The 24,083-nt window shown below is 40.2% G+C and overlaps 1 protein-coding gene across 1 annotated transcript in view; it reads left to right on the top strand.

Annotated features, from left to right (window-relative positions):
* The first annotated feature begins 655 nt into the window (after positions 1-655).
* The window catches only part of kcnh2b (potassium voltage-gated channel, subfamily H (eag-related), member 2b), a 202,258-nt gene continuing 178,830 nt past the window's right edge, over positions 656-24,083 (top strand). Inside the window, exons 1-2 of the mRNA XM_069512757.1 lie at positions 656-942; positions 1,870-2,470. Of these exons, the coding sequence (XP_069368858.1) occupies positions 2,395-2,470 (76 nt within the window). The 5' untranslated portion in view covers positions 656-942; positions 1,870-2,394. The remainder of the gene's footprint in view (positions 943-1,869; positions 2,471-24,083) is intronic.

Here is a 24,083-nt window from a genome sequence, read left to right on the forward strand (position 1 = left end):
AATGCACATAGCATCTTTCTAAATAACAACTTTTAGAAACAAATACCTATAACAAAACCTGGCTAATTTAGTGGCTTGGTTCCCTGAATGAAAAGAAAAAAGAAACATGCACATTTTTTAACTTCTAACATATAATTATTAATTTATGACAGTTCCATAAATTGACCATACATAATATCGATGCTGGCTACATCATCCAATTTGAAATGAGGAGCATGAACGTGCATGTATCCTAAGTTTAATATGAGTTTGATAATGAAATACTTTCAGTAATTCCAGGGTCTTTGCTCCGTAAACTCATCATTGTAAAATCTGACCTGTCACATTCGACAGGTCAGATTTTACCAATGTTATTATTATTGATATGAACTGGTGCTGATATCTGTATTAACATCATTACATTTGTAAATATCATCTGATCAGAGGTTTCTTCCAGTTAATGTTAGGTTTTTTAAGGTCTCAGTATTACTATATCAATTCCCTTGAGATGGTGTATGACGTGGTTTTGTGCTATACAAATAAAACTGAATAGAATTGAAACTATTCGAATCCCAGCAGTATAAAGAAAAACATTTTGTTCAATCAATTTTAAAGACAAAAGAAATACATAATGATATAAATGAATAAATCCCCGTTTGTAAAAGTTTTACTTTAACCTAACTACATATCTGCTGCTCGATCATCCGTGTGCGCCTCAACCCACGCAACCGTTTCCCACAGCACGTGAAAGCACCATCCCCAGCGTGACGGAGGGGGGGGGAACCCCGGCGCTGTGACGTAGCTCCAGCAGCCTGTGAGTGGAGAATCCCCATCCAACCCCGACACACAACAAAGCAGCATCTCCGGCGCCTGTTCCACTGGTTTATGAACACGAGGCTGAACAGATGCTGATACTAATGGGTGGTTCATAGAGAGAGACTCACCCGCTTCTCCTCAGGGCAGGTAAATGTTCTTTAGTGAAGCTGGAGGATTGGTTTTCTTTACAGAGTGGAGTACAATAGAGGAGTGTGTGTGTGTGTGTGTGTGTGTGTGTGTGTGTACAGGTAATGTATCCTCACACCTGTCAGGCTCAGGTCAGCAGCCGTTTGGCCACAGCTCTTTCCAGGAGGTGTGTGATGGTGATAACACAAAGCACGTTCCTCTTTCACACCACATGCACCACTGCCGCTCCCTTCTTCTCTGTCAGACATTTTCTTTTTTCAAACATTCAAACACCTCTCCACATACGTTAGACACGTGGCTATTGTGATTTGTGTTGATGCGCCATGGCACCTCTGTGCGTCCTGGGAGAGGGATCCCTCACTTATAACTCTCTGAGGTAGACAAGAAAGTATTTTCAATTCTATTCTCGTATATAGTTCTTCCTCATTCTTGTTGAAGGTTAAGGGCAGAGAATGTTTCACCAATTGTGATTTGATTGATTGATTGATTGATTGATTGAGTCCAGCTGCACCATCAGTGTGAACCTGAAATTGGACTCAACCTCGGGCCACTTTAGTCCAATTTCATCCGATTGCACTGAAGATCAATTTAATCCAATACATTATTGGCAATTATTTTGGGACTATAGTTTCCTGGAGCCTCCTCCTTTAAAGGGATGAGGAGAATTCTATGGCGCATCTACTTCTTCATCCATGATAATAAAAAGTGCATGTGAGCAGTTCTCCTTCCTGATGCGCAAAGGGTTAAAAGAGGCGCAGCTAGAAGCCGGTGGAGCTGAAGTCATCCGGCAGAGCGCACAGAGAGGGAAGGGAGAGGAGACGCGGAGAACACCTTCAATAAAACACCGAGCAAGGACGGACCAGGCTGCACGTCTGCGCTCTGCTGTTTCTTTTTTACATCCTCACTCTTCTTCTTCTTCCTCCACAGTTACACACACACTCAGCTCCGGACGCACAGGGAGGAGGTGGAATGAGAAGCGGATAAATAACGCGCAGCTCCAGCGCCAAAACTATGGCTCCAACGACGCTCGCAGGAGCGGACGGTAGCGAAGGATGAGAGGTCTGCTGAGTTCCAGCGAGTGTGAAACCAGAAAAGAATCATACCTCCACCGATAGCCCTTCATCTGGGCATAGAGAGAAGATACCATCGCTCCTCTTCACCTGGAAACTAGAGGCTGGGAAACGGCTCCGTGCGTACAGCGCGCTTCCTCCTCTCCACAACTCGCGTAAATCCCCACTTTCTTTTGGAGATCCAGCAAAGAAGCCTGAGTCTCTCCGAGTGTGAACTTCCTGGGGGTGAACTTTGAATTTGGATTACTGCCACTGAAACCTGTCAGGGCTCCGAGCAGAGAGCGCAGCGAGGGGGGAGCACCGTGCGGAGCGACGCAGCCTCGGTTGTGATCACATTAAATAAAAAAAAGTCTCTCCGAGTCCAGGGGCCACCGCTGCGAAGATGCCGGTCCGGAGGGGCCATGTGGCTCCGCAGAACACCTTCCTGGACACCATCATCAGGAAATTCGACAGCCAGAGTAAGATCATTCATTTTCTTCCATTCACATCATTAATATGAGCACACAGCCTGTTTTTTCTCCCATTAAGGTTGACAGGTTAATTGATTTGGTGACTCAGGTTTGGAAGTGGCTCCCTCATGAATAAGCGTCAATTATAATGTTTGCTGCTGCTCGGTTAAATGCTGTGACACAGTGAAGGGGGAAACATCAGGAAACAACATGTTATTAATTTAAAACACCACCTCTTAATAACTTGTGATACTTCAGCTGACTTAAGGGCGGTTTCCTCTTCACCCACCACATATGTTTGAAGTGATGGTGGTCCTGACTGAGAGTCCTTTATATGACATGTTGGGAGTTTCTGAATATCCTCTCAGAGAAGACAAATGACCCTCAAGTGCCTTTGGGGCCATGCACTCTATTTTATTTGGATGTAGATATTAATCCAGAATCCATTTCACACCACAATATTCCACCATACACATGCTTTTGCATTTATTAAACATTTATATAGTTGGTTTTCCTTCCCTTCAGAGTACAAAACCCCATATCCTATCAGTTAATCTCCAGAAAGTTACACGCTCCAAAAACAAACAATATATCTAAGCTGCTAAATTTTTCATATCCTGCCCAGTGGCGTGAAATCCGAGGCTGACTATATTTCAAAATGCACCAGGCTTCATCCGTCCCCAGTGGTGTTATATCTTTGATGCAAATCCTTTTTTTTGTATTTTTCCATCACCGTTCATGTGATCAGCAGACTTCAATCGTGCCTCAGAAGCCCACAACAGCACTTTCCTCTGAAGAGCCCGTTCAGAGGATGGTTGAGCATGATTAATGTTTTTTTTGTTGTTACAGGTTTAGACAAAATGTCAATTACTCTCTTCAGGAGCTGACAGGTAAAGATGGAGATGTGAGAATAAGTGACATATTCCCTCAATTTGCTCTCAAGCATCTAAACTCATGAGGTGCCTCTTTCTGCTGAAAAATCACACTCCTCTCATTCCTCCATTCACCATATGCTCTTGGATCGAGCGGTTCAAGAGGCTGCTGTGGAATAGCAAGTGATATCTGCTGCGTTTGTAACACCCGAGAGTCACGGCAGCAGAGCTTCAAACAAGATTGTGTAAGGGGGGGGGGGGGGGGGTTTAGTGTGAAAACAGTGCCTTACCTGAAAAGCGACGGCACATGAGAGCAGTCGAGTTGAAAAACTGATGTCAGAGTTGGGTAATTGACATTAATCCTGCCACGCTCACTTTTCCATCCTGATAAACATGGGTGATTCTGCAAAGGTGAGGGTATTCTGCCGCTCACTGGATCGCCGCCAGCTCATTCCACTGTGAAAATATCTTTCATGTTTTTCTTTGCAGCAGATTTGCATTGGTTTCAGGAAGCTTCTTTGTGTGGCAGGTGATTGTTTTTTTCACGAGAGGAGCACTCAAGCGTTGCAGAGGAACATAACCTCCAACAGAGAGACACATACCCACACATGGAAGCTTTCCAAACATTTCCTAGGTGACTCCCATCTTCAGAATCACTTCCTATTTATTGTTTCAGGCTTTTGGTTCGGACTAATCGAGCACGCTGATAGAGATAGCATTGTGTCTAATGGCTGTGGGTAATGAAGTGGTTGACATCAGTTATGATATCTTTATTAATTCTGGAATTGTTGAAGTATATGCAAATTCAAAATGAGAGAATAGGTTTATCAGATTATCAATGTTTTAAATGAAGCACAGAGAAAGTTTTTTTTATAATATTGTGCATCATGTATTCTTAATAACTTGAAGGCCCCTTTTCAAGGTAAAGCAGTTTTATTTGTAAAGCACGTTTCATACACAGAGGAAGATTCAAGCATTGAAAGGCATTAAAAGACAACACAGAGGCAAAAAGAAAAGAAATCACAGCTTTCAAGCTAAATAAACGAGAATAAAAAGAGTAGAATGGAATTGGTAAAGAGATTAAAACAGGTAAATGAAATAAAAAGGTAGAATCTGTAGGGAAATCTAAAATCTAAATAAATAATGCAAATAAAATAGAGGAAAATATGTAAAATAAAATAAAAATTGAATAAGTGATGTACATCCTTTTAAATAATAAATAGATAAATACATCTTCAGTGTGCAATGGATGGGGTGTTCTTGGATGATCAGGCTGTTGCTTGCAGCGCTGTGCATATAGTGACTAAAAGCTGCTTCTCCATGTTTAGGGGTCTCACAGGGTTATGTTGGACTATCGTGTCTGCTACAGATTTGGGAGCAGCTTCATTACAAGATTTGAAAATAAGTAGAAAAACTTTCATTCTTCCTCCTGTGACACCACATGTCAAGTCATCTGTAGCTGCGTACATAATGTTTCCGAAAGCCTGGCGTGGGTAATCGAGAGTGCATGAACTTCTTGTGAACAACAATCAGCAGTTTGTTTCAGAGTCCGATATATGGATCATGTGATGGAAACCTCCACATGTAAGATGATAAAAAGCAACATTCATGGTATATGAGTGTGGTTAAGGATTCTAAACAGTGTTCTATATTCACAAGCTGTGAAGCCTCGGAGGAGACAGAGCAAACTGTGGACATCTGCTGTCAGCACACGTCACATGGTGACTGTTTCCACCTGGCATATTGTGTGAGATCCTGTTGTACTTGAGACAGTGGCAGTGATTAAGCAGCTCAGGGCCTCTATTATGAATCAGTCTTTTAATCCAGTTCATGGACAAGTTGTTTTTCTCCCTGTAGCACTTAATTTAAGTTGAGCGCTTTGCCTTCCAAAAGAACTGCAGCACAGAACAAATGTACCAAGTGGAAATAAATCACCTGCTTAATAATTATTGTTTTTATTTCCAGCTAATGGACGCACAGTAGGGCAGCATGGTGGTGCTGGCGGCTGTGTGGAGTTTGCATGTTCTGTTAGTATCTGTGTTAGTTTTCTCCAGGTACTTCAGCCTCCACAGTCCAAAGACATGCAGATTGGAATTTGTTTCACTGAGGCTGTAGGTGTGAATGTGAGTGTGAATGGTCGTTTGTACGCCGGCATAAAAAAAGTATATGTATCTGAAAACTTCACATCAGCAGTTTTTCCAGTCATTAGTTTTTCAAATAAAATTCACCTTTATGTTATTATGCCAGCAGAGTACCTTGTTTTTCCTACATTTGTCTTGCATTGCAGTTTTGGAGTCAAGTTTTATGACTTCAGCAGAAACCAACAAACAAGTGGTTTCTTATTTCGACGAAGAAATGATCCAGAGGCAGACTTCCCATTAGTGGCTTTTCAGATTGAATATGATCCATTAAGATGAGTGTAAGAATTGTTTTGTCTGAGAAGCTCATCAGACCCCAAAACACAGCAGAATGGTTTATAATACTGAGACAGTGTTCCACTTGAATAAAAAGTTATCACACCGGCAACTATTTTATCTTTCACAGAGAGGATAGAGAGGTAAACACAAGAAATACACATTTCTCTTTGCAACCCTGCGTTTCTTGAGCCAATGCAGCTGTCTGAACTCAAACAAAGAGGGGGACTGATGCGTCTGACCACAACTGTAGATTTAAACATTCGTATATCTGTTAGTGTGGTTCTGCAGGTTTGTAGAAAGAGAATCTTGTTATGATGAGGACGGACGTTTGCTCCTTATCTGAGCAACTTAACTTGCATCTTTATAAATTAAAAAACCTGATGAGCACCGAAGCATAAAATACACATTTTATTTAATACAAAGCAAAATATGCTTATGTCAAATTTCATAATCCTAAAACCATCTCCTGTGGCAAAACAACCTGTGTTCAATATTGTGGCACCCATTAGCTCACCTGGTTGAGTGGGTGACAGCAATACTCAGTAATGTGGAATATGAATGTAAATATCACAGGGCTGTGGATACGCTGGGGACCTGTCCAGGGTGTACCCCACCACCTATGCGACCCTTAAGAGGATAAGCGGTGTAGATTATGAACGGATGCATGTATGTAAACACAGTGAAACCTGCAAAGGGGTGCAACTGGTCGCAGCTCCATGGATAGAATGTGCACATCCACGTCTGCTTCCTGGATGTCTCCTGTGATCCAGTGGGACAGTCTGGCCTTTGACAGACTCTCCTGTTTAAAGAGCACAAAGAGTTGGTCGGCTACCCCGAGCGCCCCCATGGCCCTGACATACAATCCAGCTCTCTTCCTATTTTTAATGTCACAAAAGAGAGCTAGAGATATTGTCATTTTTTATTCACCTTAAGCGTTCTCAAAAACCTGGGGCATATATTACCCACAATGCAAATGGAAAACAAACAGTTCAATTTACAGAGTGCTATGGTGGTAGCGACTTATGTCTAATGCTGAAGAGATCTGGTTGTTTTACTTCTTTCTAGCGCCATCACTTTGTTCATTATCTATCTTCTATTCTCCAGCACTAATTTAACACATCTTAACATTTAACCCTTTAATATATAAAATGGGAGGAGCTTCCCTTTAAATTCAATAGTGGTACCTTTATGAAAAAACCCTTCTCTCCACTAATCCTTTGTATTCTTCTCAATATGTTTTCTAATTCAAATACATTTGAGATTCACACATGGTCTTTTTTAATGAATCAAACATCGTACACACAGAGGGATGCAATCTCCATAAGTCTATACGATTTGTCAGGTCACATTAACAGCAACTGTAAAGTGCAGTCCAGCCAGGGGGATGTGTAGGGGGAATGTTTACAACTCAGACGGGCGGTCGAGACAGTAATGTATAGTAGCTGTTAAAAATTAATTCCTGGGATACAGATGTTTATTGGATTATTAGACAGAGATGAACAAGAGGTCAAGAGAGATTGCATGGAGATTATTGATGTGTTCACTGGAGGAAAATCAATGAGGAGCGTGATCTCGGTTCACATGGGAATATGACCAGTCAGTCAGTGGGAGGGGATTATGAAATCTACTGCAGACACAGGCTCGTGTAAACATCACGATTTTAACTAGCAACTGTATAACCTGATATATAAAGCCATATTTGTGTGTAGACAAATATGACTTGAGTGTGTGCAATTGTGCAACCAATCAGCCACAACATTTAAGTAAGACACTAAGTAAGCTGATCTGTGTGTTATTGCCTCAAAACATGATGTTGTGGGAAACAACTGAAATTATTTCTGGTTCAAAATCAACATTTTGGTTCAGAATCAACATTAATTCAGCATTACTTGTGTTATGCAGCTGATCAGCTGGTATTTACTCAGCTGAGATATTTTTCATTCACTTCAAATCAGGATGTTATTTGGCTCCCAGTCTTCTGCGTCTTCCTCGAAATGCCACAGACATCACAGATCAGATTTTGAACGTTTTCAATATAATAATTTGAATCCAAAATAACACAAGCAATATCCGAAAATCAGATTCTCACAGGACTTGCTTCTTCTTCCTTCACTCAGCCACATTCTGAGTATTGCACTGATTGGCTAAAGGCTCAGCTATTTGTTCGGAGACTGTGCAATTTGTTTTTTGTCGACATACTTATTTGCAAGTGGCCTTGACAGACATGCATAATTCACAGGGAACAACTTGTTTACTGTTTTCTTGTTCTCTATTTGTGCTAGATACTTCCATTTGAACCTCAAACAAACACAAGTAGATTTTACAGTTTTTATACATCTTATACATCTAGTTACAGATATAGAATAGATAATCAGATTGATGAGCTCATTCGATCAGTATGCAGCCTGTATCCAGTTCTCAAATGTTTGGAAATCTAGCCCCTGACCTTCTCTGCTTACTGTGCACTGATCCTCTGTGCACATAACCCTCTCTGCTTACTGTACTGTGATCCTCCACTTTTGATGTCCACACTCATCCAAACATCTGGCACAGACCATACACTGTACGGCACAGACAAATGGCCGACACCACAGTTGACCTGGATATGAGGTCATCGCAAACCTTATGCTTTGTGACTGTTTTTATGCACCTTAGTCCAATTGGTCCAATTACAAGCTTCGAAGCCAGCGTGCTCCGGGGAGGACGCTATCATTCTACAGCTGTCGTACAAACACTTCATCGCCATGACAACTGCCCCCCTGACTCTTCCACCCACACAACCACCCACACTCCCACACATACACACACACACACAACCAGGAGAAGGTACACTGTGTCTCAGAGTAACTGCAGGTTATTCTGTGTTCCACATCTTTTTAGAAATAGTTATGGATAATAATAATTGAATGTATTGAAGAATTGACTAATTGTTAACTATAACAATAGTTTTTTTATGTGGTGTAGTAAAATAGTCTTATTGCACTGTTAGGTCGTAGGTTTTCAGTGATCCTTAATGACATGCACAATGATAATAAATTCTCTCATAATCAACACCTTTAATAGTTTTAGTTTTCCTCATGTTTGAGTAAAGAACAACATTGCTTTTCTTATGAAATGACTGTATTTTTGTGATCCATTTTGTCTTCATCATGAAATAAGGGGATTGGGCCTGAGGAAGTCAAAAACAGGCAGACTTACAAATTTGCAAATACAGAATAGCCATATTCTTTAAATGTGTTAACGAGTGAGCTTTTCATTTCTGAAATTGACAGAATTATCAAACTACTCCAAACCAATTGAGGATTATATCACACGTTTGTGTCAGTCTATAACATTGGGAACCAATATTCTTCAACCGATTTTACCATAAAGTAAAGTTCTAAAAGAAATACTTAAAGGTTCAGTGTGTAGATGTTAGTGACATCTAGTGGTGATGTTACATGTTGCAGCTTAACACCCCTCACCTCACCCTCCCCTTCCAAACATGAAAGAGAACCTGTGGTAGCCTGCAGTTGTCATAACAACTCAAAAGGTGTTTAGTTTGTCCAGTGTGGACTAATGTAAAAAACATGGCCTCTCTATAGAGAGAACCTGCTCCCGATGTAAATATAAATAATTTTCTCTTACATTCTAGGGTAAAGAAAACTGCAATTCTTATAATTTAGATGAAACACAATAGTGACAACATCACTATGAATATTTTATATTCAATTTCTGCCAATAGATCACTTTCACCTAAATCTTACACACCTTATCTTTCATTTGGTTCTAGATGCTTGGTGAACAATTGGTGATAGTTGGTGAACTACCTTAGCTCAGAGGCTAATCACTGACATGCTAGTAAACCTGGAAAATGCTAGCACTATTCAATCTACTCTAGTTTTGGTTAGATATTGTTGTGAAATATTTGCCCTTTTAAATTCTGGGACGATTGATATAAAGCCAGGATTAGTAAGAGAACAGGATCCATTTCAAGAAAGACTTTGATGCACAGGAGACATTTGAGTGCACAGGCTTTTTTTTTTATCTTGGATTTGTCTAATCTGACTACTGCTGTGGCTGTGAAAGTGAAAAGTGTAGCTTTACCCTCCTGTACACTCCTACATCTTCACAGCCCTCCTCCAGATGTTGTGGACTCAGTAATTTCCTAATGGAGGCCCTTTCTATTCGTCGGTGCTATACTGTTCTCGTATAGAATAACTGCAGCACTGAGGTTTTTCTCCGGTGGTTAGCTTTTATTTCTCTGCTCCATCTGTTTCACTCAGAGGGTGTAAACAGCAACCCTGCTACACTGTTGCTGGAGTCAGGAGTGAGTCAGTGCCTCAAGATTGCACTTTATTGGTGTGAAATCACTTGTCTCTTGCTCACACACTCGTTCCCTCTCTCACTCGTCTCCTGTCTTCCTCCCTCTCTCTTGTTCATAGACATACACCCACACGTCACCGAGTGGCCGCACAAAAGAACACACACACACACACAGACACAAGCGCGCACTTTTAAACACTCAGAGCTTGTAAACACTTTTCTCTCTCACCGCCCTCCCTCTGCACCCCGTTCCCTCTGTCTCTCTGCTCTTTGTCTCATTTGACAACCTGTTTTCAAGATCTCTCCATCTCCGCGGTGCCCGCTGTGCTGCTGTTTCTAACTGCTCTCTGATCTCAAATGGATATGCATCCAAATGGGTAACATGGCACCTGCTGGAGGGACTGAGGGGGAAGAGGTTATGTGATGGCTCTGTCTGTTTTTTATATTTCCAGCTTTCCATTTCCAAGTCAAGTGCAGGACCCATATATATATTTATATATATATTTATATATCTTAAATGCAGATTAAAAAAATCCATTCTCAAATTGTTATTTGTGTAGGTTCAACCCTTTGAAAAATCTAATTGGAGCCAAAAGCAAAAATTGATAGAAGCCCCAAACAAAACACCTTTCTTACTTTCTTTTCAATCGTTTAATTACTATAAAAAAATAACTTGAGATAAGTCGTGAATAGAACCAGGGATTAATATCAGTCCTATGCAGATATTAAAAACTGATCAGGTGCCTAAACAGAGCAAAAAACAATACTTTTTACTTTGGCTTCTGTTTCAGATTCATATTCTTATTTTTGTAGCCTAAAGTGAATTGAAGCACAGAGCAGCTCCAGTTTCTAGTCTTTGATAAGGATGAATGAGTCGGCTCTTGTGAGGATTAAACTTGTGACCCTATAGTTAGCAGACAGTCTTTCTACACCCCTGACCCAGTGGTCAACACAGAAGGGTTTGAAGTATTGCAGTAGATATCTGGTCTATTTGGACACATATTTGGACCAAATGCAGAGCTGTACGTTTTTTTTTCTATTCATTTCCTTTAATAGTCATTTTGGATTGCATTGTTATTTCATCATTATCGAGTTTACCAGTCAATGCAGAGGCAGAGAGCCCACTGGTCCCCCTGTGAGAAACTGAACTCATGAAACGCTGCCAATGCCTTGAGACCAGAGCTTCAAAAGTGTTACAAAAACACCCGTGAAAAAAATCCCCCAAAAACCTGAATGATTGTGGCTGCACAGCAATCGTTTGAGGGGAGATGAGCTCCCAGTCTCTTCTCTTAGATCATGACACACACGTTAGAAGCATCTCGGAGAGAGTTCTATCTCCCTACACAACATCAGCTGCTAATTGGCTGAGTAAGAAGAGAACATGTGCCCCAAAGACTGAAGCATCAAACGAGGAATTCCTGCATCCCTGCATTCCTGTTGTTTTTTCCCTGCCATGATAAAAAAAAACACCTTGTCAGGTGATGCTCAAGGAGGTGATCGGGATGTTTATTCCATATCCTGATGTGAAACTGGAAAGGGGTCAGTGTCTTTCATGGTACAACATGAAAACAGTACAAAATAAAAGGGTTCAGGGAGGAGTTTCACGGTAGATAATGACTCATTTTGTGGGCCATGTCTAGTTTTGGCTTCCATTAAATACTCGTAATGATATTTTAGATGCCAATCAGGTTTATGTTTGTGAATTCAATCAAAACATTCAGGGATAATTTATGAATCAGACATGAAAAACAAAGAAAACCTGTGCATGTGTTGATTTCCCCAAGACATAGTATTTCAGGTCCAGTCAATGCAAATGCAATAATTAATGTATTCTTCTTTGTTTTGTGTATTCTAGAGCTTTAAGAATCGTAAAATGTACATCTTACAATGGGATTCAGCTCAATACACATGTCTGAAAAATGCGTGAACGTGCACTGACAGCTTCTAGAAGCCACTTTTTCCCTGACTCACCAGCTTCTTGCTTCAGTGTCTCTCCAGCTAAAGATTCATTGTGAGAGCAAAGGCAGCGCCAGCGAATCATTCATTCAGTCTGAATGAATGATTCGCTGTTATTATTTTAAAACTATTATTTTAAAACCAATATCTATATATATATATATATATATATATATATATAGCTAATGCAAGGTAGGATTCAATAAATTAAGCAATGTCTCAAAAGTTTGAGATAATCATTCTTTGTCAACTACAAACAAACTAACATGTGACATTAAAAATAATAACTGTCTTCATTACCATCTTGCTCAGTTAAAATAGTTTGTTCATCTTTCAGAATCAGAATTCAGAATCAGAATTCTTTTTTTTTTATTTGCCAAGTATGTTTGCACATACAGGAAATTGCCTTGGTGTCATTGGTGCACTACTTATGTACATAAAACAACAATATAAAAAACAACAATATGTAAGAAATTGAATAAAATAAAATAAAATAAAATAGAATAAAATAAAATAAAATAAAATAAAATAAAGAATATACATATATACATTAACAGATTCACAGGGTTATGGGCACGTGCTGTGCGAAGGTGCAGAGATTGGTGATAGTGCCAGTAGTATATAAGTAATAAATTATAAATTATGTGCAGGTGGTGGGGTGTGAGTGTTATGATCAATAAGAGGCTCGGTGGAAAGTGCGTAGATTGGCCTTTCTCATCTTTAGTAATTCAAAGACGTCCACACATAAAGGCGAAACATGTCCAGGTGGGACAGCACGCGTGTTCTGGCAGCTCCCTGGATTTCTGGATCGTTCTCCTCTCAGCCCTTTGGCTGAACTTGTATTCGTCACAGCTTTATTTCTTTGCAGATGCCCTTTCACTCTCGTCCCCTCCATTCATCAAGTCTCCCTCCTTCAGGCTCCTCTCAAAGTCCCATCACACCTCTCTCATCCACCCTTTCTTTCTGTCTTTGTCTCCCCCTCGACTGTTTCGGACTCCCTCTCTCAATCGCCCGCAGCTCCTGTGCCACCCGAAGAGCGGCGACGCAGAAAAGGGCAGCGAACTGACTTAGAGACCCTGGAGTCCCCTGTGTCCCGGGGATTAGACCTCATTTGCATAAATCTGCATAACCTCATTAAGACAGGGGGAGATGCTGTACACACTGTAGCCAAAGACACTTCAGAGCGAATCAGCCTATTAAGAATTGCAGTGATTATGGGATTATCACTCTTAACGACTGCTGGGTGACCGGACCGGTGCATACGTTCTGAAAAGTGCCATCGTATGACTGAATCCCAAATTGTGACGAAGGAGGGAATCACAGCTTTGAGTCAGGTGACCTTCTGAGTCTGTTTGCATGGGATTGGTTCTGCACAGTGTTTTTATTTCCATTAGGATTATTTCCTGTACCTCCATTGAAGACTCCATAGATGTATTCAACTGTGGATTAGGAAAACAAAAACATGGTGGCCCATTTGTTCAAATTCAAGCTGCTATCTTAGCTCATTCCCTAAGAGGTTTTCTCCCACTTCCTGCTTTGTTCTTGAAAATAAGTTGTGAAATAATTGTGATGGTTCATTCTACTTGTCTTCTTGAATAATTTTGGCACTCAGTAAACTTTCTTCCCTTTTTAAAGTCGGGATCTAAAGTGAGTTGTTACCTAATTGTAGAAGTTACAAGATGACAGATAACAGAATGTTTTTTGAAAGAGTTTATTTAGCAGGCCACTTACTTTTAAATTTGAGTAAAGGGTTTGCAATTCATAGAGTAAAGAAAGGTGAGATTTACACAAAAAACGTTTTGGGTAAATTCCACAAACATTTGAATGGCCAGTGGAATACCTTGTCAGAGGAGCTTTATTGTGTTACACAATATTTTGAGGAAGGTTCAGTGTTTTCAGTTGTAGCAGTACTTTAAAATAATGGTATGATTGAAATGAATCGGGGGATTTCGTGTTTTTTGTTGCTGAACATGCCCATAGTGAGTTATGGCTGTGTGATCTTTGTCATATTTGTTCTGCTGTATCCACTCTTTCTTGTGACAAACTGAAAACAGATGCATCCTGCTTTAATTATCCTTAAGATGTGTCTTGACATTTAAATTGAATTGATTAAACCAGTCCGAGGTATATATGGTCCCACAAAGCAGTAGCACAGTGGCCTCAACAATTGTGAAAGGGAGAAACCTTGAGTTAGCCAAACTGCCAAAATGAGTCAACCACAAGAAGCACCAGGGGCATGAGAACTCTAACTCTAAGTCTCATTAACAGTTAGAGTTGCAGAAGTCTTTAACAGAGATGAAGCCCAGTCGTTCAGCAACACTCCATCAATCAGGCCAAACAAGTTTGCTGAGTGACATTTAAAGGTCTCTGAAGGCATGAGCAAAAAAGGATGAAACAAAATTGAACCTTTTGGGCAGACCTCCACACACTATGTCTGGAAAAGGCCAGTTGTTCATCAACTGCGTGATACCAACCCTCAGGGGAAGCATGACGGGGGGGGGGTGATTCTTAGCAGCGGGGACTGTTTGACAGGTCAGAATTCAGTGAAGGATGGATGCAACGTATGTATAGAGACCTGACACTGGGGCGACGGCTTCCCTTCAGCTTGACAATGACCTGAAACATACAGCTAATATGAAATTAGGACACATGTCTGACTGTTGTAATAACATCTATTAATGAGAGATTTTAGTTTTTGATCACTTTGTCATCATAGTTTTAGACTCAAAATGGTTCTTATCCATTTACAGTCAAATCTACAACTCAATAAACGGTGTGAAAAGTGAAGGGGTCTGAGTAAAGTATGTGTTTCTCCCATAATAAGAGCTGACACAGAAAATAATGTGCCAACACTTTTATGTTGAGTAAATAAATGTAAGCATATTTATTATTTAAGCACTCTGGTTAGAAATTGCATGACAATACAACACTAAGTGGACTCAAATAAATGCTTGGACTGTCAAAACATGACAGGACACCCCCCCCCCCATCCTCCTGTCAGCTGTCTCACACTAATGACATCAGCACTTTTCCGTCAGTGTTCTGTCCTGCCAACAGTGTCTGCCAAGCATCTCTAATGATGTAAAAATATGAGTACATTTTATAAAGACATCTTGTGCCGTGGCAGCATTTTCATTTTTGGTGAAATGCTGTTTATGTGTTTTCTAAGCCCAGACCAGCAGGGGAGAGTTAGGTGTAATTGTTTTTTCTGGTGCTGTGACGGCAGGGACTCAGACAGGAGGGTGTCCCACCTGGGGATGGCACCGGCACGTGGCTCATCCACTCGCAATAAGAATGTTTAATGTTTAATGTTTGTTCTAATTTTTTTCATGTCATTATTGCATCATCCCTGCCAGACATTTTCTTTTGTATGAATACTACATTGATTCAACTCTCCGTTTATGCTAGAAACTGTACCATGTAAGGTTTTTTTTTATTTTTGGGTTGTTTTTACTCCTGTCGACAGTAGACGATGACACACGTTGTTCAGCCTTGTGAATTTTGGCTATAAAAACACAATTGGATTGTTTGATTGATATAAAACACTTTTGTACGATGACTCATTACTTTCTCTCAGCGGAACTCTATTTTTAGGTCTTTTGGCTGCTTAGAAAATACTAATGTTAAAGGTTAACTCCCACTTACAATTCATATGATTCAGTGGACTATGATATTCCTGCTCATGATTTCTCTGGAACCCTCTATGACACTGACCAAGGGCAACACAAATACAACTGCAGTCTAAAGCAGTAAAAAACAATGTGAATAGATTACCAAAAGTATGTTTTACAACATAAAACAATAGACTATATAAATATATACTGATATTAAGGTACATTGTTGACCCTGGACATTTTTTTGTATATAATTATCTCAACTGTAACATACATTAAATTAGGTACTCACTTTTAACTATTTCTGGAGCTTGCAGCTAAATCTGAGTTTTCTTGTCCCCAATTGGGGTGGGGGTGGGGGTGGGGAATCCATGTGTGTCTGGACTGTCAGAACATCGAGTCCTAAGAAGTCTGCACCAGTCATCACCCAAAGATCAATAATGACAGGGCCACTGGTGAATTTGCACCCACAAAGAGATCACAATAATTTACGCACTTTATCTTTAAATCACAGTGGATGATAACTTGGTGAAAAGATGGAAAATATCACATTTGGTAAAATCACAATGCATGCACTAAATTAAATAAATGCATCCTTATCCTGTTCATATGATAACCAGTACCAATAATTCATTATCAATAGGCTGATATTGATTTGTGATTGCTGCAGAAATCTTAGTATAAACTGTATTGGTGATGTTGCTGGGCTCCTAGCTCTGAGCTGGCTGGTGTAAGAGACACTAAAGGGCTCTACTGGATTTATTGTGAGTGCCAGCTCTCTGTGCTGGAGAATTTAGCATGTGTCAAATCTTTGGTTTCCATGGCAATTGCCCAGTTAGAAGTGGGTAGATAAAAAAAAAAAAAATCTTCAGCCTGTCTCCGTTTACACCAGAAAACCAGCCAATCACATGCATCTGCTTCTTTTTTCTCCTTTTCTTTTACTTCCTTTTTCATTCTTTCATCCTGTTTATTCCTCCATTAATTTTCTCTCTCTCTTCTGTCCCTCATCTCAGTTTCCCTCCTTATCTCTCCATCTCTGTAGCTTGCAGCCACAGAGCTGATATGTTGACTTGTGCTTCTAGCATATGGGCTTCCCTCCTTATCCGCCTACGCAGTGTACTCAGGGAGATTCCAGGCACATACACACCCTCACAGATACACACTCACAGACATGCAAACACATCACATGCACAAGCACACACAAACTGTCAGACTGCAAAGCCCCCAAGGTCTGGTCTTAGTGAATTATTCAGTCTGCGTTGGTGGGTTTATGAGAACGTGTGTCTAAAATCGTATGTGTGTGTGAGTGAGTGTGCATTTGGTTGTGTGCATGTCTCTCTGTGTGTGTGAGTGTGTGTGTGTGTCAGTGGGAATATGAAATGGTGTTTTCCTCTTGAGAAGCAGCAGCTTGTCTTTAATCAGCCTCCCTATCTGCTCTCTCCCTTCAAAAGCTCATTAGAGGGAAATTGCATCGAGGGAGCAGGAGTGGAGTGGCCAGTGCTGCCGCCACGACCAAAGACGAATGGGAGGGGTCTTGGATTACAGTTTGCTCACCGTTGTGTTTAGAGCACATGTCCACTATACCCCGGTCAGCAATGACAAAGCTCTTTTGTGATAATGAAATTACCTGGCACTGATTGATAAGTAGCCTATAACCCCACCTTTGTAGTGTTGATTAGTATTTGTCACTTCATTCCAATTTGTTAACACAGTAGGGGGGATCATCCACATTTAAAAAATGCCCCCATTATCCCAAACTAGTAGTTTATTTTAGAAAGTTTCACACCACATCGTTTATTATTCAGTGGCAATGTTGGATGTGAGGTGAGGGGGAAGAGAGGCTGTGGAGGTTGGGGGATGGCGGTAGACTTTCATTCATGAAACTGCTGTTTGCATCTTGTTGCTATCTGACAGTTACTGTTTGATTTAATTCATCTGTAATTTAAATATTTCCATAGTTGTATGGAAACATTACTGAATGAAATCACTGAAAATGTCTCTCTGAAACAAGATAAAAAACATTTCAAGTGTCATTTCCTTCATTGTAGAGCATTCATTATTCTGATCTCCCTTCTGAAGTTAGTGCCATTTGTTACTTAAGCATCAACATATTTCTTGTGTGTTAAGATAGGCTCCATGAAATAGAATTCATTATAATTGACATTGTTATAATGGAATGGAGACTGGAAGTATTCATAGTTCAACTAAATATTGGTGGATGATAGGATGAATGTTTATATGGCTGCTGCTTTGCTTAAAAAAAGAAAATCAAAAGAGCATTTTGAATTAAAAACCACTGGAGCGTAATAAAAAACGACCTATAAATAAACAAGGGTGGCACAGTGTTGAATTGGTTAGCTCTGTCACCTCAAAACAACAAGGCTTTGCTCTGTGGGAAATTTGCATGATGGTTTTTTCCAGGTTTCACATTCAGAATGTGAGCATGAATGGCTATTTGTGACTGGCAAGCTGTCGGTATAACTCGCTTCTCACCCAACGTCAGCTGGGATTTGTTCGACCCCTTCCCTCACATACAGTAGATATTGGATGGATGGGTGGATGGATGGATGCAACATGCTATTTTACTTTTGAAAGAATCTGAATCTAGCATTTTTGGATAATGAGCTCTTTTTAAGAATACTGCATCATATTATGATATGATTTTCTCACGTGTTTATTCACATGATCCATGTAATATCATATTTATTTGTTTAATCTTGACCACTTTGGATCTAGGTATGCTGATTTTGAAATATTTACAAATGCATGATTTGCGTGAGCAAATATAATCGCGCAGATATACATATACCACTCTCTGAATGCATGCAGTGTCATAATACTGTCCTGGCCCCCTGCCTGGTAGCCAATGATGACATCTTCCCCCCGTTTCCAGCTGTGGTCTAAACTCTGAGCAGCACAAACACTGAGCAAGCTGCTCTTCAGACTCTCCCCTGTTGTTCTAATTGTCCTTCTTCCTTTTCACATCAGTATGTGACCGTCTAAATACGGCTACGGCTCATCTGTACTTCTTTTATAAATGAAAAGAGATACGTCCCTTTGGAACAAAGTAACCATCACTGCCCACATACTTCCTTTAGAGTTCAGTTTGTGGTTGTGATGTACCCCAGAGACGCAATATAAACTCTATTAGCTACACTGCCCCAAATGATATTTGGTGGCGCTACTTCGTTTCAAGTGTTTCATACAAATGCAACAATATAATGAATGCAGAGTATACATATACACATTACACATAAATGAGCCTTTTCTCATTCTCCCGTCACTGTAATTCATTTAATGTCATGACTTTAGATTTTCAGACTATCCTTTGTGATGCTTGTTTTCCCTCTTTTCACTCTCCTGTTTTATATCCCTAACCCTCTCTCACCCTGTGGTTTTCTTACAATATTGTTATTCAGAGTGAACCATATTAATTAATCTAATCTCTATGTGTTTCAAATATCCCAATATATCACTTTCGGTGAATCCTCATGTACCCTGAAAGAGACAAGTTCGTTTAAAAGAGTTAACCAGCTGCAGCTACTTGTTTCTTTTGGCCATTATCGGTGACTGAAAACCACTTCTTCATAGGCTGGATAATGAAATGTGCAACATACACACAGCTCTGCCTTCTTATACCCAGTGCTCATTGCAGCCAGACAAACCCATCAAGCTTTATGAGCCTCCGAGGGCCGTCGCTGCCGCTAATTCACGGCGGCAGGCTATCAAGTGCATCCACATCACTGATCTCCACTGTTTCCATGAATATCTGAACAGACCCTTCCACCAGTTTTATGTCTCCCAGGAGAACAGCCTGTTGAATCCGGGATGGGCAGCTTTGATAGATGATATGTCAGTTTTATGATGGAAGGGGACGGAGGGGCTGTAATCGTGTGCTTAACACAGGGAGAAATGGGCACAGATGCTTTCAATCTGCAGCAGTGCGTTGATGGACGTTTACTTTCTCTTTAAGAAATGGGCAAAGTCTCTTTTGATTCGTGTCGCATGTCATTGATTGATGGGGGTTTAGTGGGAGGGGGAGGAGGACACGAGAGTCTTTGGCGGTTCTACACACAACTTCGGTTTTATTGTGTTGCTTCGTTTATCAATTTCATCAGGTGGGATAACAATGCAACATTCATCATGGAGCAAAAGAGGTGAAATAGATTGTAAGAGCACATCTATCAACATGTCCTCCATTAACAACAGTAGATCATGTGCTTTCCAAATTATTACAAATGAGCCGTACAAACAGGATTCTGTGTGTTCTGTGTGTCATCCATATGATCTGATGCTGACTGTTTGTTTTTGCTGATTAAAACATGAAACCATAATGCTATAGGCCCCTCCACCATGGTGATTATGTTTTCAATGCTGTTTGTTTGTTTATCAGTGAGCAGGATTATTCAAAAACTACTGAGCTGGTTTTAATGAAACTTGGTAGAAGACCGGGGTATGGGCCAAGAAAGACCTTTGGTGTGGATCCATGCAGAGGAAAAGTATTTCTAGATAATGTGTATGATATCTGTGTGTGTGTGTGTGTGGTCCAGCTTGGTTGAATTTAAGTGGACTGTTAGACCTTGATGGAGGGAGGGGCTCTACATGAGTGCCATGCAACATCCGTTTCTGCTTGTTGCCTCTTTTTAAAGCTCTCAGCTTTTCAGGTTAATTTAATTATATTTTATTTACTTTAAATTTTATTTATTTACTTTCGTTTTATTCCAATTTTTAAATTCTTCATTCAATGTAGTTTTAGGATTTTTTCAAAGCTCCAGCTTAATTTGGTTTGTAAGTCTAGATAAAAACTTTGACTTCTCTCTCTCTCAATTAGAGGCAATTTTAATCACGCTGTGTCTGTGTTTCTTATTTCTTAACTCAGGGTCACACTGTGTTGTGTCTGGCTGCTTTGTGTATCACTCCATTCCCTCCCTATTCTCTCCCCTCCAAGTCTGTGTTATGATGCCTCATCTGCTCTCTTTATCTGTTCTCTTAGAAATTCCTGAGATAGTAAATATGCTCCCACACACGCACACACACACACACACAAATGCACTTCATCAATGCAGTAATAACCACAGCAACATATCCAAGTTATCACTCGACAGCTGATTCAGGAACAAATATTTCCAACTTACACAAATCATTTAACTGCAGACTTCAATAGGATTTTAAACATAAAAAAACATCTGCAGCAGTGGGAGTCTGTGGAGTGTACAAGAAGTGTCATTGGATGATTTTGAAAAGAAATGAAGTGTGCAGTTATGCCTGAATATGGTAGACAAGCCTCCTTTCAGTGGATATAAAACAACTTGGTGGTTCAGAGGGGGAATTACACATCACTCCTGTGAACTGCCTCTGAAACAGAATTTGGAGGAAATAATGACCGCCTACCCTCTTTCTTGTTAAAACGTGATTTCTGTTCAGCGGTTGTTTCATAATGAAGTCCAATAAAGAGTTCATTACAAACACTTAGCAAGAAAAATCACCTCAGCGTGTGGAGTTTTAATTTTAGTTTTAATTTCATTCATTCATCATAGGGGGCAACGTATGACACATTACCTACTCCCAGGATCTTGGCCCAGGTTGTTCAGATAGTCGTCCACTCAGCATATATAAGTCTCTCTTCCTTTCTCACTGACTCTAGAGCAAATTTTGATCTGGCTGCACCAGAGAGCAGTTTGCAATTTCACAGATCTTTGCTCAGGTCTGCTGAGTTGACAGAGGTAGAGGAGTGAGGTTTGGCTCAAATTGGGTGAGGCAGCTGGCCAAGAATGTGTAGGTACAAAATAAAAAGTCTTGGGAGAGTTTGGTATCGATGGACAGAGCTTAACGAATCTTGAACTTGGGAAGCTGGGAAATGATGGGATATACATGGGGAATGACATTTAATAAAGGTCTCATGCAAGATGAGAACCAGAGACATAGCTCTTCATGGTGTGTGCCCACCCACTAGCTAACCACTGCATCCCATCTCCTAGGGCTAGCGTTCATGATCAGGCAGATTTTAGACCTGATTCGCCCCTTAAGTCTATCCCGGTGGCATTGCCGATTCGAAGCCAATCAGAGCCAATTATCAGCCCAAACAATCTAAGTGTGTTACAACATAACCTTAATGCTTAATCTCTTAAAGCGTTTGTGTCGAAGCCTCCCTGATCTCAAATGGAAAATATCAAACATTTGGCACAGATGGAATACTGAGCAAACCTGCAATAGCCAATGAGAGTGAGATGACTGGGAAGCACCAACATCTGGATGTTGTCTGCTTGTAAAGCTGCAAAAACAACGATGCATTTCCAAATGACCTCTTACTCGCACTGCGAAGGCTTATTCCGCCTTCTCATGACTTCAACCATTGTCTCTTTTTTTTGTTTTTTTGGCTGTAAAATAGAACACACTCAAGTGTGGCAAGCAGAGGACGTTGATCTTCCTCCGTGTTTGTTTTTCTTCTAAAGTAACATTAGATCAAGTGTGTGGTCTGACTTTCTGGCCAAACTGGAAAAGTGTGTGTGTTCTGTTGATTATAATATTAAAAATCTGTTAAATCTGTCATAACGTCTGTGGTCTCAATGTTTTTAAAATCCTCTAGTGTGCACAAGGCTTTAACCATTTGATCCTGGCTGCAATGAAGCGATGACATCATGTCATTTTCTGTGCTGACTGTGGGGCAGTTTGGTTGAACAGAGGACACACTTTATAACTGTTCAATGTATAGTGTCCAAAATCAATCCATATTTACAGTATAAATTCATACAATTCTGAGTGAGTCCATTTAAACTGAGTCCATCTCACATACACAACTATCCAATAACAGTCCCACAGTGCAGTGCATCACATGTGTAAATGTACTGTTACATAACACTGCATCTGTCAGCGATGATACAGGATTAGGATGATTACAAGGTGTCAGAGATCTCAATTTTTCATTTCATTGAGCGTCTCTTGTATATGAAATGATCAGTGAGGGACTGAGGGAGTAATTTTGGTCAAAGCCTCGCTGCAGCACAGTGGTGACCAGCTATGTGTCATGCAGAGTCAATATTCAGCAGGTTTTTTAATTTCCTGCCAGGCCCATTAGCGGGTGATATCACAGATGAATCCTTTCCCTCTTCTCGGAGGAGTCTTAAGTCTTTATCCAAAACGAAAGCCTGCAAACAACTGGCCCTCCATGACTCATGGTGAGCCGACCCCCCACCCTAATGTGGGCGGTAGGTTTTGACAGATTGTAGTGATTGTGTTGCGTATTGATAGTGAATTGTTGGTGAATCAAGCTTCCTGATCAGTCCTATACACTGGTCCCATAGACAGCACAGCCTGCTGTATTGCATTGTACTCGACAATCATTGTAATGACAAAAGAGCTCTCACACTGACTTATTGTATCGAAATTGTGTATAATATATTTTCATCAGGCACCTAGATGAGTTGTATAGTCATAGATAAATATTTATAGAATAAACGTATGTGGTGTAACAGCTGAAATTGTGAATTGTGCCTTTTAGATATACTGTGTTTCCTCGTTATGGAATGAGCCACATCATTACACTGCACTTTTTGATGGTTGAGTAACACACCCAGGTGAGAGTGGATGATTGCCAATGAGCTCCTCCTTTTCTTTTGGACCTCAACTCAGGAGTAATGTTTTGGTCATGTGTGGTTTCTGTTTTATTCATATATGATGAGATAGTGTCGTCCAATTGGGCATGGAAATGTTTTGTTTAGTGTTTAGGTGAAATAAATGACACAATCTGGACTCTTAATTGCTTCCACCAGGACACATGCACTCATACCATTACAATGGCACTACAAGTGAATGCATCCCGGCTCAACTCAACTGAAATCAATTACAGATATTTGATTTATAAAACCCAGCTTTATTGTGTCAGTCATTTCATTTTCAAGTGATCACAAACATTTCAAATCCATTCTTCCATTTAAGGTTCATTGTGATCAAGATTTGAAGTAACTGGAGGAATTTAACCTTTCAGAGTTTACTTTTCATGGCTGGAATCATTGAAGAAGATTTGTTTACAGTCTCCAAGGAAATGACGGAAAGCATCAGGCTTTATTTTTAGACCCAAGTTGAATTAAGGACCTGTTTGGCTTGTCAACTGCAACAATAATCATACTGCTGGATATATTGTATTTTATTCCCCTAAAAAATGTTAATGACTCAGTCCTCTATCCGTGACTCTAACTCCTCTGATAAACACCTCCCGTATGTAGAATCTTACTGAAAATAGTCCCCTTTGTCTTGAGGCATCATTATAATGGACATGTCTTTTAAAATGTGGCCTTGTTAGGAGCTTTCAAATGTGTTTGGAAACTCTCACAGTTACTGTTATATTTGTCGAAAACTTTAGCAGACAAAACCAGATGCAGTGCAACTTAGAGTGGGAAATCCTGAATAAGCTAAAATGCTCACACTCTCACCCTTTCGATCCATCCAGCTTTCATCCTGC

Source organism: Paralichthys olivaceus, chromosome 17 (genome assembly GCF_024713975.1).
Source record: "Paralichthys olivaceus isolate ysfri-2021 chromosome 17, ASM2471397v2, whole genome shotgun sequence".
In the NCBI taxonomy this organism is placed as follows: Eukaryota; Metazoa; Chordata; class Actinopteri; order Pleuronectiformes; family Paralichthyidae; genus Paralichthys; species Paralichthys olivaceus.